Raw genomic sequence first — 17,602 nt, 5'->3', positions numbered from 1 at the left:
TGCAGGTGAGATGCGGGTGTTTATGCAGGTGAGATGCGGGTGTTTATGCGGGTGAGATGTAGGTGTTTATACAGGTGAGATGCGGGTGTTTATGCCGGTGAGATGTAGGTGTTTATACAGGTGAGATGTGGGTGTTTATGCAGGTGAGATGCGGGTGTTTATGCGGGTGAGATGCGGGTGTTTATGCAGGTGAGATGCAGGTGAGATGCGGGTGTTTATGCAGGTGAGATGCGGGTGTTTATGCGGGTGAGATGCGGGTGTTTATGCAGGTGAGATGTGGGTGTTTATGCGGGTGAGATGTGGGTGTTTATGCAGGTGAGATGTGGGTGTTTATGCAGGTGAGATGTGGGTGTTTATGCAGGTGAGATGCGGGTGTTTATGCAGGTGAGATGCAGGTGAGATGCGGGTGTTTATGTGGGTGAGATGTGGGTGTTTATGCAGGTGAGATGCGGGTGTTTATGCAGGTGAGATGCGGGTGAGATGTGGGTGTTTATGCGGGTGAGATGTGGGTGTTTATGCGGGTGAGATGTGGGTGTTTATGCGGGTGAGATGCAGGTGAGATGCGGGTGTTTATGCAGGTGAGATGCGGGTGAGATGTGGGTGTTTATGTGGGTGAGATGTGGGTGTTTATGCAGGTGAGATGCGGGTGTTTATGCAGGTGAGATGCGGGTGAGATGTGGGTGTTTATGCGGGTGAGATGCAGGTGAGATGCGGGTGAGATGCGGGTGTTTATGCAGGTGAGATGCGGGTGTTTATGCAGGTGAGATGCAGGTGAGATGTGGGTGTTTATGCGGGTGAGATGCGGTTGTTTATGCGGGTGAGATGCGGGTGTTTATGCAGGTGAGATGCAGGTGAGATGCGGGTGTTTATGCAGGTGAGATGCAGGTGAGATGCTGGTGTTTATGCAGGTGAGATGCTGGTGTTTATGCAGGTGAGATGCGGGTGTTTATGCGGGTGTTTATGCAGGTGAGATGCGGGTGTTTATGCGGGTGTTTATGCAGGTGAGATGCGGGTGTTTATGCGGGTGTTTATGCGGGTGAGATGCGGGTGTTTATGCGGGTGTTTATGCGGGTGAGATGCGGGTGTTTATGCGGGTGTTTATGCAGGTGAGATGTGGGTGTTTATGCAGGTGAGATTGGTGTTATGCGGTAGATGTGGGTGTTTATGCAGTGAGATTGGGTGTTATGCGGGTGAGATGGGTTTTATGCGGGTGAGATGTGGGTGTTTATGCAGGTGAGATGTGGGTGTTATGCAGGTGAGATGTGGTGTTTATGCGGTGAGAGTGGGTTATGCGGGTGAGATGGGTGTTATGCGGTGAGATGTGGGTGTTATGCGGTGAGATGTGGGTGTTTATGCAGGTGAGATGGGTTTATGCGGTGAGATGGGTGTTATGCGGTGAGATGCGGGTGTTTATGCAGTGAGATGCAGGTGAATGCGGGTGTTATGCAGGTGAGATGCAGTGAGATGCGGGTGTTTATGCGGTGAGTGTGGTGTTTGCGGGTGAGATGTGGGTGTTATACAGTAGATGCGGTGTTTATGCAGGTAGATGGTGTTTATGCAGTGAGATGTGTGTTATGCGGGTTTGCGTAATGCGTGTTATGCGGGTGTTTATGCAGTGAGATGCGGTGTTTTGCGGTTTATTGGGGAGATGTGGTTTATGCAGTGAGATGTGGTGTTTATGCGGTGTTATGCGTGAGATGCGGGTGTTTATGCAGGTGAGATGTGGGTGTTTATGCAGGTGAGATGCGGGTGTTTATGCAGGTGAGATGCAGGTGCGATGCGGTTGTTACGGGGTTATGGGAGGAGCCACCCTACCTCGAGGATGACGGCGCAGATGAGTTTGACGCACTGGACGATGGCGTCCTGGGTGCCCGATATGGTCACGGCCCGCTCGGTGGAGTTGGGCAGGAGGTCCCCTGCCACCTGAATCTGCGCCCCCGTGCCCTGGCAGGACAGCAACAGGGGGGTCAGACAGCAGCACCCGAATATGAGCCCTCCCCACACCCCCCACCCCCACCCGCACTTTCTGAGCAGGAGACAGCCTTTTATTCCACATACAGAATGATCTGCTCTCATTAGAAATTAAATGTGTACGACTGGGGGGGGCATGAGCCATGGCTCCCCTCTCAGGCCCCTCCCATCTCAGGCCCCTCCCTCTGCTCCGACCCCACCCCTCTCAGGCCCCTCCCATCTCAGGCCCTCCCCATCTCGACCCCCCCTCTGCTCGCCCCTCCCATCTCAGGCCCCCCCTTTGCTCCGACCCCACCCCTCTCAGGCCCCCCTCCTATCCACCTCTCTGACTCTTGATCAGAGCCGCCCTTGCGATTGGACCGCACTCTGCGGGGCCCCTGATGTGAGTGCTCTTGCTGGTCACCGCCGTTGGCTACGAAGCACGACTGGTCTGCGGGGTTGAAGGGGTGGGAGCGGTGAGGTCATTACGTCCCTGCCACAGTACTTATAACAGTAGTTATGCTGGGTTTATGATCAGGCATGTCCGGTCCAATCCACAAAATTTAACAATTCACTGTGCCCGGGAATCCCGCATTTAACACCATGGTCCAATCCACACAAAATGGATGCCGCACATCAACCAGATTGCAACACACAACCCCCTTCCTCCACCTGTCCCCACAACCAAGCACACACACCCCCTCCTCCACCCCCACCCCCCCACAGACACACACACACACACACACACACATTTAGACAGTGAAGTGATTTGACATGCATGGAAGGGGTTATAGGTTCTATAAAAATATACCCTAAATCCTTCATTTCAAGCCCCAGCTGTTGGTGTGTGAAGCTGAGGAGGTTCAATTCAGTGACAGTTCCCCCAGGGTTACAGGCCCCTCTCAGCCTGCTGAATGGGTGATAATGAGCTTTTAAAGGCGATTCTGTTCACTGCTGAAATGTTCCCAACAGCCCACATGTGCTTTCATCATTAGGAAACTGCCATTTCTATCCGCATCCACTCAGAGTTTCCATGAAATAACTCTCCATTTCCAGGTCCCCAAAAAACCACAAACAAATTTCAGTTCATTTTCAGAAGCCGATGAAATCGAATAAAAAGCAAAAAGTAAGCGCAACGTTCAGAGAGCTTCTCTGACGTTTGTTTATTTATTATGCCGAGACGCCGCTGGCAGCCGGGCGGTACCGCGCGTCAGAAGGGTCCCCACAGGCCCGGGTGTTATTAAGATGTGCGCTGCCTGCCAGAACTCCGTGTCCTTCACTGGGGGCAAACGGCCAGGCTCGCGGAAAGACGTTCGTCCTTCTTTTCGCCCGGCAGTGAAACGACGTTTTCTTCGGCGGCCGGCGGTCCGCGCGGTTTATTAATGAGCGCTGGGGTGTTTCGGCGTTTGAAGTGTAAATAACATGCGCCGGTCGGAGCCGACTCGCGCAGATCTGGCGACGTGTCCTGAATGACGGCGGCTGTTCTCCTCGAGGCAGACCGCAACGCGTCAAATTTTTCAAACAGAATTCTTTAGAACTTTCGAATATGGTGTTCAAAATTCCTCTCATTCACTCAGCTGCTGCCGGGAGAGGGCAGCAGCCTATACGTGCTTTTCAAACTGTTCCGTAGCATTCGCATATTATACACATGGGGGTTGTCCGGACCTTTGAAATATTAGTAACTTTCAAAGTCAAGTTACTCGCGTTTAAATTAATTTGATTCATTTAGTGGAAATGTTACTTGCAAAGATTAGATTAGTCCAATTTTTAAAAATTGGTATCCATTTTTAACAACGCAAATGAAACACTAATCAAACTTTATAAGCTTTACAGCTGGATAGAGAAAAAAGATTAGATTTTCCGAAAGACCGAAGCATAACAATAACCTGTCTGCTGACAATCACTAGAAAAAGTGCTACACGTCTCGAATTTAAAAAAGGCATAAAGTCTTAATTTTTAAAGTCATAAAGGACGCGGCCACTGTGTGCCGATTACGGAGGAACTGAAAGCTATTAAGCACGAAGAGCTGGGAGTATACCGGGGCAAACTGCCAATTCAGAGCAAGTAATGGATGGTCCCAGTGTCATAATAAAATACATCAGTGAGCACGGTCGTGTTCAGCTATTAGACACGCAAGGAAATGGCCATGGCTCCAATACAGGGGTGGACTGTTTGCTACATAACCAACCCTCTATAATCAATTAATAAATTCTACTGTATCTCGTCCTGCGATAAACAGAATTACTAGAAATCCGATCCTAAAGACAGAAATGTATAAACTCAATGATCAACGGACCTTGTAATATCGCACACGTGCTCTTTATTCATAATCAGCTGTTCCACTCGCACACGCGCAGCACTCAACGCTTAATTACGCAGCTAAGCGCAGTTACCACAGTGGAACAACAAAAAAGAAAGATATATGCAGTCAAGTTCGCAGAAATTCACAGCTATTTTCAACAGCGATGAGAAACAGAAGCAGGTATTAAGTGTGTCAGCGAGCCTAACATAGGAGAACGTGGCCTGTTGAGTAGGAGCAGCAGAGGGGGTTAGCCGTGTGCTAGCTGCAGCCGAGGGGGTGCTGGGGCACAGGTGGCTGGGAATGGACCAGAGACTGTAAAAAATGGACGCCATTATTACAGCTTCGTCTGGAGCCAAAAGCCAGGAGAGTTGGACTTCAGCAACCACTGTTGGCAGAAGGTAAAAAAAACTGATCTACCTTGAAAGTATTTGCCATTCTGTTGACTAGATTTGAACTCTAAATGTGTGCACATTAATACATGTTTATCCGAAATAATGTGCAAATAGTGGCAATATTACAATATACGAGTTGTGTGATGTAAAAGTGGTTTGGATTGGGCGAGGCCGTGCGCAGATCGAGCTCTGCCTGGGGCTCGTGTACCCAACTCTCTCTCGGAGAAAGTGGCTCCTGAGCTTCAGGACGTGTCGTTAATTAGCATATCTGAGTGATGTCACTGATTCAGGCGACCTGCTCACAGGTGAGTGCAAGCCAGATGGGACCTGTGTGTGAGATCGCACACTCCCAGCGAGCGATTACTGCCGTGGTTAACGATCGGAGAGACGCGAATAAAAACGGATCGGTACCGGTTGCTCGGTCGTATTTTTATAGTCCATGGTCGTACCGAGCCTGTGCCGGGCCCGCCCTAGCCCCTCCCCCTCCCACGCTGAGCTCCTGTAGGAGGGTGGGGCTCTGGGGAAAACGCTGCCTGCTATTGGCTGATCATTAGGTGGAAGCAGCTCATTCGCAGGACCAGTAACCACTTAATGCATTTAAAAAAAACTTAAATGGCTGCACGTTTTTTGCTTTTAAGATATAAAGTCTGCAGGTTGGCGACCGCTAAACACACCTCTGAGGTCCGCGAGCAGCTCGCTGCTGAATTATAAAAGCACCTGTCGCTGTGAAATGCGTTAAACGCGCGTTCTGGTGCGTCCCAGAAGTGTATGCTGCTTTCATTAGGCTACTCCTGAAACGTTCCCCCGACTCGCTGATCTTAGATGGAACCAGCCGGCAGTTACACAGGGAGGTGTGTGTTTCCAGTGTTGTTATCGATGGGAAGTTGGTTTCCTTTGAATGCTCAGTGATAATAACAGAGAGAATAAGATAAGCAGTGCTTTGTATAATGGGGGGATTAAAACAGAACTGCTTGTTACTCCTGGGTTCATACCCCGGTTGACTGGTTTGTCTGTAACTCTGAAGTTCACGTCTCTGAGGTATGTATAGATATTCTTGTGCATTTCAAACACTTGCTTTTCTCTTGATATTTTGGCTTCAGTGTCCTGACATTTTCTCACCATTCCCAATCGACATTCCTTCTTTTCCTTGGAATCACCCCACTACAGACATTTAATTTAAAAAACCTGGAGAGTCACGCTTCTCTCATCAGCACACACAACGTCCAGTCCATATGTCATAAGCCTTATTCTCATCATAACACACAGTGGAAACACCGCTGGCAGACAGACTGTATGGATTATACAGAGGACAGACTGTATGGATTATGCAGAGGACAGACTGTATGGATTATAGCAGAGGACAGACTATATGGATTATACAGAGGACAGACTATGGATTATACAGAGGACAGACTGTATGGATTATGCAGAGGACAGACTGTATGGATTATGCAGAGGACAGACTGTATGGATTATGCAGAGGACAGACTGTATGGATTATACAGAGGACAGACTGTATGGATTATACAGAGGACAGACTGTATGGATTATACAGAGGACAGACTTATGTTATGCAGAGCAGACTGTATGGATTATACGGGACAGACTGTATGGTTATACAGAGGGAGACTGATGATTATGCAGGGACAGACTGATGGTTTAGGACGACTGTATGGATTTAGAGCGATGTAGGGATTATAGAGGACAGACTTTGTGCATGCATGTGTTAGGTACCTCCTCCAGTTTGTAGGTGATCATGTCGAAGGCTCGGTACACGCAGTCAGTGGCTCCTGTGATGGTGATGATTCTCTCTGGACAGGAGCCTTCAGAGATGTTGACCCGCGCACCGCTCTGGGGGGGGGGGGGGGGAACAGAGTAATATTTATACAGATTACAGTCCAGTCAGTCACCTGCATCACAGAGCTGCAGTATCTGCATAGCTGGGTGAGACCTGTGGTGTATGCTGGGTGAGACCTGTGGTGTATGCTGGGTGAGACCTGTGGTGTATGCTGGGTGAGACCTGTGGTGTATGCTGGGTGAGACCTGTGGTGTATGCTGGGTCAGACCTGTGGTATGTGCTGGGTCAGATCTGTGGTGTATGCTGGGTCAGACCTGTGGTATATGCTGGGTCAGACCTGTGGTGTATGCTGGATCAGACCTGTGGTGTATGCTGGGTCAGACCTGTGGTATGTGCTGGGTCAGACCTGTGGTATATGCACGGCTGGGTCAGACCTGTGGTATATGCTGGGTCAGACCTGTGGTATATGCTGGGTCAGACCTGTGGTATATGCTGGGTCAGACCTGTGGTATATGCACGGCTGGGTCAGACCTGTGGTATATGCACTGGGTCAGACCTGTGGTATATGCACGGCTGGGTCTGACCTGTGGTGTATGCTGGGTCAGACCTGTGCTATATGCTGGGTCAGACCTGTGCTATATGCACGGCTGGGTCAGACCTGTGCTGTATGCTGGGTCAGACCTGTGCTATATGCACGGCTGGGTCAGAGTGCTTTAGACTGAACCCCAGCTGCAGACGAGGGTTTAGTCATGACAGCGGTGTTTCTGGGCTGAGTCATCCAGTCTTCCTCTGAAGAAGAGCGTATGAGGATGACTCACGGGGGTGGGGGGTGGGGGTGGGGGTGGGGGTGGGGGGGGGGTCAGGCTGTCTATGTCCTCAAGCTCTGCTCTCTCTCCCCCTCTCTAACACGCACACACGCGCACACACGCCTCTCTATCTCTCTCACTGTCTTGACCCTAAATATGCTCGCTTGCCTATGTTTGCGATATGAAATCAGTCAGGAGAATCTAAAATACCGAAAAATGTTTCATCCTTTACTCTTTGGGCACGGTAGATCTTAGTGGCTGTGCGGTATTGACCTTGGCCAATCAAAACACAGATGTGAACAGGAAAAGCACATTGGCATGGCAACAGCTTAGGGCTGGGGTTTGCCAATGCTGAACCTGCCTGTTTGAGCCAATCAGGGGGCAGACAGGGAGGGGGCGGAGCTGCACTTGAAGCTCTCAGGAACCATGTGACTCCTCCCCCCTCACAGCCATTTCTTAAAATCATTTAGGCCTCCTGGGGACCAACAGCATCAAGAAAAAGCCCCATCTGTGATTCAAACCTGCAACCCCCAGTTACAAACTATATTAAAGTATATTAAACCTGTGCAGCAGCTGTTCCCCTTGTTTGTCATGAGCCAAGCTGCATCCTTGGAGGCAGAGCGGCTTCTGTCTGCAGGCCGTTCCATACAAAGAGTACAAATCTGTGTGTGCGTGCAGGTGCGTGCGTGCGTGCGTGTGTATGTGTGTGTGTGCCTGTGCACATGAGTGAGTGTGTGCCCCTGTGTCTCCATGCCAAGTGGGCTGCCAGTCTGAATCCGCTCCCTGGTGAGGCAGCTTTATCTCCGAAGCTACAGTAGGTCTCTCCATGCAGCCCAGAGCAGGACCTTTCTGAGAGACGGACAGGCCAGCGTCTTACCTCCTCTCGAATTCTCTTCACGGTCTCTCCTTTCTGTGGGAGGAAGAGTCAAAAGGTCAGAAGTGTGTGTGTGTGTGTGTGTGCGTGTGCGTGCCTGCACATCCTCCTTTCACATTAAAATGGACAGTCCTCCCCCTTCTCTGCTCAGTGTTCAGTTATCAGTCAATGTCTGTGAGTGTTCAGGCGCCGGTTTGCACAGTGCTGGGTGCTCTCTGGTCTGCCGGTAAATGTTGAGCTGGGGCTGCATGGCCTGTCCTCGTCCTCATGCTAATGCTTCGCTTGCTTCCTCAGTAAGCAGAGACTCTCGCGTTGCCTGAGGTATAAACACTGAACTGGCGCGTGTTGCTTCTTATTATAGTTATTCCTTTATTTCCTCAGTCCCTCCTTCATGTATCATCCAGATTTAATGCACTATGAGCTGCAAACACACACACTCTCTCTCACACACGCACGCAGGCACGCACACACACACACACAAGTGCACAGTCGTACATGTGCGCACACACACACACATACACATGCGTTCACACACATGCACACAAGCATACACACAAGTGTGCAGTCGTATACATACGCACACAGATACACACACACACACACACACACACACACCCACATGCTATCATTCAGAGATTATATGTCAAAGGGATGAAGGTCTAAACTGATGAAGGTCTGAAACCAGAGAGCTTGCTCTGCAGGAGACGCGCTCCTCCTGAAGACGTCTGAAATAAACGGGCTTCTCACCTTCCCGATGATGCTGCCCACTTCCTGTGGAGAGAGCAGAGACAGAACATCAGTAAAGGCCTATTGATCTGCTCTGTCAGAGGCATGCTGTAGAGGCAGTCAGAAGAACACCAAACACACACACAGCAGCAGCACCCTGCACTCATTATGTAGCGTGTGTGCTAGCCATTTCATATCACATATCAATCACTGAATAATACAGTGGTTATTAAATGACATGTAGCCACACTAACCACACCCACCTTTCCATGCATGAGCAATCTGAGGGTCAGGGTCACGCTCATGCCCCCCTCCCCAAAATCCTCACAGTTCATCTTGGCGTGAGTGGTTGGCGTGGGGCGGTGTCCTGGGGTGAGGTGGGTGATTCTCTCTCTTCACTGACCTGTGGAAACGTGGACAAAGTGCACATGCTCAGTCTGATTCTCTCTCTAACCCAGTCAGTGATTCTCTCTCTAACCCAGTCAGTGATTCTCTCTCTGACCCTCAGTCAGTAATTGGCCCTGATTAGATACAAAGAACCGTCCCATGCTTTGGAGATTTACAGAATGATTTCTTGGAATTTTTCTCTTATCTTTGTTTGTGAGAAGATACTCATCCCTCACGAGGTACAGTGTGGTTCACTGCTGCTGAAATTCTGCCCAATGAACGAACAGACGTCTTTGTGTAAGTGTGTGTGTGCGTGTGTGTGTGTGTGTGTGCGCGCCTGTGTTTACTTATGTTTGGTTATGTTTGGTTCTCAGGCTGATTTGTGATGAAATCTGATTTCTCCTGAGATAAGCGGGTCCGGATCTGGGTGTGTGTGAGCGCAGCAGCCGTGGGCACAGGCGGGCACAGGCGGGCACAGGCGGGCAGTAGCATCTGTGCGCCCGCGTGTCACATTGATCTGACAGTGAAGTATGTGAGGGGGAGGGGGGGGGGGGGGGCTGGGGCCTCTGGCAGATTGGGGGCAGGGGTGACCTGTCTCAGCTCAGGGCTGTCCTGCTCTAAACTAATGAATGGTGCTGTTGATGCCAGTGCTAATGAAGGACAGGCTGGGGGGGTAGGGGGTAAATGACCCCCCCCTCATTCCTGCTGTGACTGATTGTGTTTGCTGTCAGACCCTGGATAACGGATGACGACACCGGTCCCAGCTCCCCAAGTCACCGGATTACCCCCCTCCCCCCTCCCCCAGCACTGTGTGTGTGTGTGTGTGTGTGTGTGTGTTGGGGGGGGGCAGGGATAGACGGCTCCTTGGCTCAGGCACTAATGAGCAGCAGATAAGCTGTAATAAAGGTCTTTAAAAATATATATATATATATTACTGACCGCTGAAGAAGCAGGTCCCATCTATCCTGTGTGACTCGAGCTACCCACTGCTTCAGGAACTCATTCTGTGTGACACAGGCTGCACACTGCTTCAGGAACTCATTCTGTGTGACACAGGCTGCACACTGCTTCAGGAACTCATTCTGTGTGACACAGGCTGCACACTGCTTCAGGAACTCATTCTGTGTGCAAGCTACCTGCTTCAGGACATTCGGTGACAGCTGCACACTGCTTCAGGAACTCATTCGTGTGAGACAGTGACACGCTTTAGGACTCTCTGTGTGGACGGCTGCACACTGCTTCAGAACTCATTCTGTTGACACAGGCTGCACACTCTTCAGGATCATTCTGTAACGCTACCCACTGCTCAGAATCATTCTGTGTAACACAGCGCCCTGCTTCAGAAATCATTCGTGGCACAGGCTCACCTGCTTCGGAACTAATCGTGTGACTCAAGCTTTCCATAGTATCACAGATTTCCCCAAATCTGGTCCCGCCCCCCCTACTATTCCGCCCACTCGCCGTAGCCAAACCAAGTTAAACGGTGGATTTAGCCACACCCCTCAGCGCCTGTGTGTGGCCGTCCCCCTCGCTCTATTCAACATGGCTGCTCCTGCTGGCTCTCGCGCCAAGGCCAACACCGGCGGCTAACGTGCTAAAGCTGACCCCGATGGCGGCCTTTTCCATTCTGATCAGACTTCAGTCCTGACCGCCAGACCGCGGTCTATTTTCATCTGCTGTGTGTATGTGGGTGGGGTCAATTGACCAGGGTTGTGTGTGTGTGTGTGTGTGTGTGTGTGTGTAGAGGTAAAGTATAGACACACATGACGGTGTTTGTCCAGGTGTGATTGCTTCGCGTGCAAGATTGATTTAGGGGCGGGGTCAGACTGGGTCCTACAGAGCATGCTCAGACTGCACAGAGGATGTTTACTCAGAACCTCACGGCTCTCCTGCACAGAGGAGATTAATAATTTAAATGTTTCTGAAAGGACGGAGTGTAGCACAGTGGGTAAGGAACTGGGCTCGTACCGAAGCGCAGGTCGATTCCGGTAGACACTGCCGTTGTACCTTGAGCAAGGTACTACCTGCATTGCTTCGTTATCCCTGTATAAATGGATACGATGTAAATGCTATGTAAAGTTGTGTAATCGCTCTGGTAAAGCGTCTGCTAATCCTGTAGTATGTATGAAACACTTCTCCAGCACTGTTTCCTTTATTCTACTCCTCACCCCCCATCCTGACCTGCCTCACCTCACTCAGCATCACCCCACCCTACCTCACCCTGCCCCATCACACCCCATCCTGACCTGCCTCACCTCACACCGCCCAACCCCACCCTGCTCCATCCTGACCTGCCCCACCCCACCCTACCTCACCCTGCCCCATCACACCCCATCCTGACCTGCCTCACCTCACACCGCCCAACCCCACCCTGCTCCATCCTGACCTGCCCCACCCACCCTACCTCACCCTGCCCCATCACACCCCATCCTGACCTGCCTCACCTCACACCGCCCAACCCCACCCTGCTCCATCCTGACCTGCCTCACCCCACCCTACCTCACCCTGCCCCATCACACCCCATCCTGACCTGCCTTACCTCACACTGCCCAACCCCACCCTGCCCCACCTACAGACCAGCTCCAGCTCGGCCTGGAGTGACATCATCCTGTATTTAAAGAAGGCTCTGCTTATGGGATTAAGCTGCTGACTGACAGAACCAGGCCTTAACCCCTCCCTTTTTCTGTCTCATCACCATAACAACAATTATCCTGTTATCACTGGTGTAAACAGCCAGGAACATGCAGTAAATCTCACACACAGACACACAGACGGGTTCTCTCAGACACAGATATAGACACAGACACACAGACGGGTTCTCTCAGACACAGATATAGACACAGACACACAGACGGGTTCTCTCAGACACAGATATAGACATGGACACACAGACGGGTTCTCTCAGACACAGATATAGACATAGACACACAGACGGGTTCTCTCAGACACAGATATAGATATGGACACACAGACGGGTTCTCTCAGACACAGATATAGACATGGACACACAGAAACCTGTGCTGCTGTAACTGAGCCAAACTGGACTCTGGTACCTGGGAAGCTGCCGTGTGTGTGTGTGTGTGTGTGTGACGGTGTACGTGCATATAGCAGTGTGTAGGTGTGTATGTGTGCGTGCGTGTGTGTGTGTGATGGTGTGTGTGTGTGTGTGTATGTGTGCGTGTGTGATGGTGTGGGTATATGTGTGTGTGTGTGTGTGTGTGTGTGTGTGTGCGTGTGTGATGGTGTGGGGGTGTGTGTGTGTGTGTAACGTGTGCATGTGTGATGGTGTGGGTGTATGTGTGTGTGTGATGGTGTGGGTGGGTGTGTTACATTACATTACATTACAGGCATTTAGCAGACGCTCTTATCCAGAGCGACTTACACAACTTTTTTTTTTTTTTTTTTTTTTTTTTTACATAGCATTTTACATCATATCCATTTACACAGCTGGATATATACTGAAGCAATTTCGGTTAAGTACCTTGCTCAAAGGTACGTGTGTTTGTGTGTGTGTGTGTGTGCGTGTGTGATGGTGTGGGTGTGTGTGTGTGTGTGATGGTGTGGGTGGGTGTGTGTGTGTGTGTGTGCGTGTGTGATGGTGTGGGTGTGTGTGTGTGTGTGATGGTGTGGGTGGGTGTGTGTGTGTGTGTGTGTGTGTGTGCGTGTGTGATGGTGTGGGTGTGTGTGTGCGTGTGTAATGGTGTGTGTGTATGATGGTGTGGGCGGGTGTGTGTGTGATGGTGTGTGTGTATGATGGTGTGGGCGGGTGTGTGTGTGATGGTGTGTGTGTATGTTTGCGTGTGTGATGGTGTGGGTGGGTGTGTGTGTGTATGTGTGCGTGTGTGATGGTGTGTGTGTGTGTGTGTGATGGTGTGGGTGGGTGTGTGTGTGTGTGAGTGATGGTGTGGGTGGGTGTGTGTGTGTGATGGTGTGTGTGTGTGATGGTGTGTGTGTGTGATGGTGTGTGTGTGTGTGTGTGTGTGTGTGTGTGTGTGTGTGTGTGTGTGTGTGTGTGTGTGTGTGTGTGTGTGTGGTGTGATGGTGTGTGTGTATGTGTGTGTGTGTGATCAGCCTGTTTTCCTGACCACACCAGGCCCGAGTCAGGGTCTGGGTTACAGTGAACAGAGCCTCTTTATCGCTGCTTAGCCTGAACTAGCATTAGCGTTAGCATTAGCTTCAGATTAGCATTCAGGTCCACGGCTGCGCAGTTAGCAGCTTCTCAGAGACCCAGGCTAAGGCATGACAGGGATTATAGTCTCACTGAAAACGAGGTAAAACAGCACTGCTGCTCCTTCTGCCTGCCGATGCTCTGATATAGTCAGACTGACCAATCAACAGACCTTCTCTGCTCAGACCAACCAATCAACAGACCTTCTCTGCTGAGACCGACCAATCAACAGACCTTCTCTGCTCAGACCAGCCAATCGACAGACCTCCTCTGCTGAGACTTGCCAATCGAATTTATATTAGAATATCTCATCTTATTTTTGGATGTCTCTTGTTTGGATTGGCGCTGAGATCTCTCTCTCTGTTGGCGAGTTTGCCGCTCATGTGAGATGGAAATTCTTTGGGTCGGGGGGGTGCGTTAGACCCGTTGGCATAGTAACCAAGACCCGGTGCCTTTTTATTTAATTAGTTGCTCAACGGGGTGGGAGAAGTTATTATATTTTAGAAGCAGAAGCGTGTGCAGTATTCCCCCCACTGGGGGGGTGGGGGCATAGGGGGCACTGGTACCGGTCCGATTCTGAGGCGGGCTGGCGGGTCCGGGGGGGGGGGGGGGGTGGTTCTGAGCACCACTGGGGGGGGGGGGTTCACTGGGCTCGGACATGTTTGGCTGACTCTGCGCTTTTCCCCGCTACCATCGCTGCTCCTGCTCCAATTTAATTGGCTGATTTTGTTTAATGACGCTTAATGGAGGGCTTCACCTCCCCTCTCCCGTCTCATCCAGAAACCTGCTCCAACTCGACTGTCCTCCCATAAATCACAGGCCTCATTTCTTAATTCAAATAAGAAAAAGCCAAGACTTTGCAGTAAAAAAAAGAAAAGAAGACAGAGGAAAGAGAGGGAGGGTAATAATTTGAGTGAGCTGTGGTCCGGGGCTGGAGCTGGGGTAGGGCTGCAGGCTCTGGTGGGGGCGGAGCCAGAATCGCAGAGGCGGGGCCTCTGCTCATGAGGCAGAGAACAGACAGGGAGGAAGGGTAAAGAATGGAGGTGGTGCTGAGAGAGATTCAAATCCTGGGCGCTGCACTGCTTGTGTGCATGCTTAGCTGGAGTCTCTCTCTCTCTCGCAACTCTCAAAACACACACACGCACACTGTTTTCAGACAGTGCATCAGCTGTTAAAATGAATGGGGTGTAATGAATGTGCTGTGTGTTTACATGGATAAGGCTGCTGTCTGAGCCACTGAAAGAGGAGGACTACACACACACCCACGCACACACACACACCCACACACTCAAAGTCATAGGTGCTAGTTTAGTGATTTTCAGATGACATTTTTTGAAAATAAAAACATTATTTGTAACGCAAGGTTAAATAAAGGTAGTTCAGCAGTGGAGCAGCACTCAACAGAATTACTGTTATTATAGAAAATTGTTAGTTTCAGAAACGAACTGTCAGCTAGTGTGTGTGTCTGTGTGTGGAGCGCAGCGCTGTCGAACATTACACCTGCACTCCTGTCCCGCAGAAGCTGGGGGTGAAGTGTGATTAGAGAGCACCTCTCTGTCCCGCAGAAGCTGGGAATATTTTCCCTCCTGTGCTGTCAGGTCCGTCTCCCTGCCCTTGACACCATTTCTGTACGAGCCGGTTCTGTACACCTCTCCTTGTAGATCCTACCTGTAGACCTGTCCCTGTAGACCCCACCCTGTAGACCCTCCCTGTAGACCCTCCCTGTAGACCCCACCTGTCGACCCCTACCTGTTGACCCTACCGGTAGATCCTCTGTGTGTGTGTGTGTGTGTGTGTGTGTGTGCAGGTGCATATATGACCCAAGCTAATATGGCGATTCATATGTATTATTTGTTTATGTATTTATACATATTTGTACATATTTATAAAATGTTTGAATACCCTGGGAGCAGTCTTCCCTGGCAACCCAACCCTTGGAGCAGAAGCTCACCTGAATGACTCGGGCTGAGAGAGAGAGGCCCTGGCTGGCTGGCTGGCTGGCTGGTGGGCGGGGGGGGGGGGAGAATGTTCTGGTCAGAACAGTCGGCTGCTGGGATGATTAAAATAACAGCGACGTTGGCTTTAAAGGAGCAGACGTCTGCTGTAGAACAGAACGGCCATTTCTGCGCTGGCACGTCTTTTAGGGCGTTATTGGGGGTGATTATGGGGGGGGTGGGGGGGGGTGGTTGGTAACGAGGCGCGCGGACGCTGCCAGGCCCAGAGGCCAGATCTCATTACCGCGTACTGGAAGCTGCAACTCGTTAGGAGATGAATCGCGTCCTTGGAGTTACTGTCAGCAAGACCTGGGTTCCAACAAACTCTTCACAGAGCGAGTGTGGTGGGGGTGGGGGGGTAGAGGGGCAGCCGAGGGGGGGGGGGGTCACTGAAATCACTCATTTCGCCCTGTGAATGAGCACACGCGGATGGTCGCATGTACTCATGGTCGCATGCAAGGCCGCATGCATGCATGGTTGCACGCACACACGGTCGCAGGCTCTACTGGGAGACTGAAGTGCTCATGATTCCACTGCACAGCGCTTCACTAGCAGGGTCTCCTGCACAGGGCCTGGTCGGGTGGGGGGAGTGGAGAGGGGTGGTGGGGTGGTGGGGGGGGGGGCTGCCCTTGGCAGGGGGTCAAGCCGTTCCATGCAGCCAGGTCGTTAGTCTGTGGACTCGTGTACTTATGGACTCCTGTGGTATTTCTGAGCTTTGCGTTCTGCCTTTAAGCTGGATTAAGGCCACCAGGCCACAGATCTGGAGACGTTCTTCAGTCTCTCTCTCTCAGCAGCAGACTCCTGCTGAGAACCTCCCCTGTTAGTTTGGGGAGACATCTCGTGATTAATGAGGCTCACAGCCATGAGAGTCACAGTCGTAATGAGAACAAAACATGCAAAGCAGCGGAAATGGTCCCTGTGTGGCTCCTCCCCCCTGGGTGAGACGCTGAGGCTAGCTTATTCTTCTGCCTAGTTGGCTTTGCAGAGGTTAGGTCTGAATAGTGTTCACTGTGTGAACTGTGTTCTTGGCTAGAAATAGCTGTACAAAATAAGTATTGTACCTTACTGAACCTGTGTTTAGCAGTTGTCTATGACCATGAAATGCACTTTTTGTACGTCGCTTTGGATAAAAGCGTCTGCCAAATGAATGTAATGTAATGTAACGGCAGCTTTTGTGGGGGAGACACAGCGCGTTTCTGAGGTACTGAGGCTAACGGCTGCTGTAGCGGGAGACACAGCGCGTTTCTGAGGCTAACGGCTGCTTTAGCGGGAGACACAGCGCGTTTCTGAGGTACTGAGGCTAACGTGCTGCTTTAGCGGGAGAGACACAGCGCGCTTCTGAGGTACTGAGGCTAACGTGCTGCTTTAGCGGGAGACACACAGCGCGTTTCTGAGGTACTGAGGCTAACGTGCTGCTTTAGCGGGAGACACAGCGCGTTTCTGAGGTACTGAGGCTAATGGCTGCTTTAGCGGGAGACACAGCGCGTTTCTGAGGTACTGAGGCTAACGTGCTGCTTTAGCGGGAGACACAGCGTGTTTCTGAGGTACTGAGGCTAACGTGCTGCTTTAGCGGGAGACACAGCGCGTTTCTGAGGCTAACGGCTGCTTTAGCGGGAGACACACAGCGCGTTTCTGAGGCTAACGGCTGCTTTAGCGGGAGACACAGCGCGTTTCTGAGGTACTGAGGCTAACGGCTGCTTTAGCGGGAGACACAGCGCGTTTCTGAGGTACTGAGGCTAACGTGCTGCTTTAGCGGGAGACACAGCGCGTTTCTGAGGTACTGAGGCTAACGTGCTGCTTTAGCGGGAGACACACAGCGCGTTTCTGAGGCTAACGGCTGCTTTAGCGGGAGACACAGCGCGTTTCTGAGGTACTGAGGCTAACGTGCTGCTTTAGCGGGAGACACACAACGTGTTTCTGAGGCACTGAGGCTAACGTGCTGCTTTAGCGGGAGACACAGCGCGTTCTGAGGTTACTGTGTAACTGTGTTCTTGAGCGGAGACACAGCTGCATAGTATTGACGTACTGACGGCTAACGTGCTGCTTTGACGCGGGAAAAAGCGTCTGCTGAAGTACTGAGTAACGTGCGCTTTTGGGGAGACGACACAGCGTGTTTGTACTGAGGCTAACGGCTGCTTTAGCGGGAGACACACAGCGTGTTTGAGGTACTGAGGCTAACGTGCTGCTTTAGCGGGAGACGCACAG

General features: G+C 51.2%; 1 protein-coding gene across 1 annotated transcript in view; it reads right to left on the bottom strand.

Annotated features, from left to right (window-relative positions):
- The window catches only part of LOC135235034 (poly(rC)-binding protein 4-like), a 57,826-nt gene that overhangs the window by 10,136 nt on the left and 30,088 nt on the right, over window positions 1-17,602 (bottom strand). Inside the window, exons 2-6 of the mRNA XM_064300232.1 lie at window positions 9,112-9,251; window positions 8,870-8,893; window positions 8,126-8,158; window positions 6,379-6,495; window positions 1,816-1,944 (exon numbers count right to left, since the gene is read on the bottom strand). Of these exons, the coding sequence (XP_064156302.1) occupies window positions 1,816-1,944; window positions 6,379-6,495; window positions 8,126-8,158; window positions 8,870-8,893; window positions 9,112-9,183 (375 nt within the window). The 5' untranslated portion in view covers window positions 9,184-9,251. The remainder of the gene's footprint in view (window positions 1-1,815; window positions 1,945-6,378; window positions 6,496-8,125; window positions 8,159-8,869; window positions 8,894-9,111; window positions 9,252-17,602) is intronic.

This window comes from Anguilla rostrata, chromosome 11 (genome assembly GCF_018555375.3).
Source record: "Anguilla rostrata isolate EN2019 chromosome 11, ASM1855537v3, whole genome shotgun sequence".
Lineage (NCBI taxonomy): Eukaryota > Metazoa > Chordata > Actinopteri > Anguilliformes > Anguillidae > Anguilla > Anguilla rostrata.
Note: the sequence above shows the minus strand (reverse complement) of the source record. Positions and strands in the feature narration are given on the sequence as shown.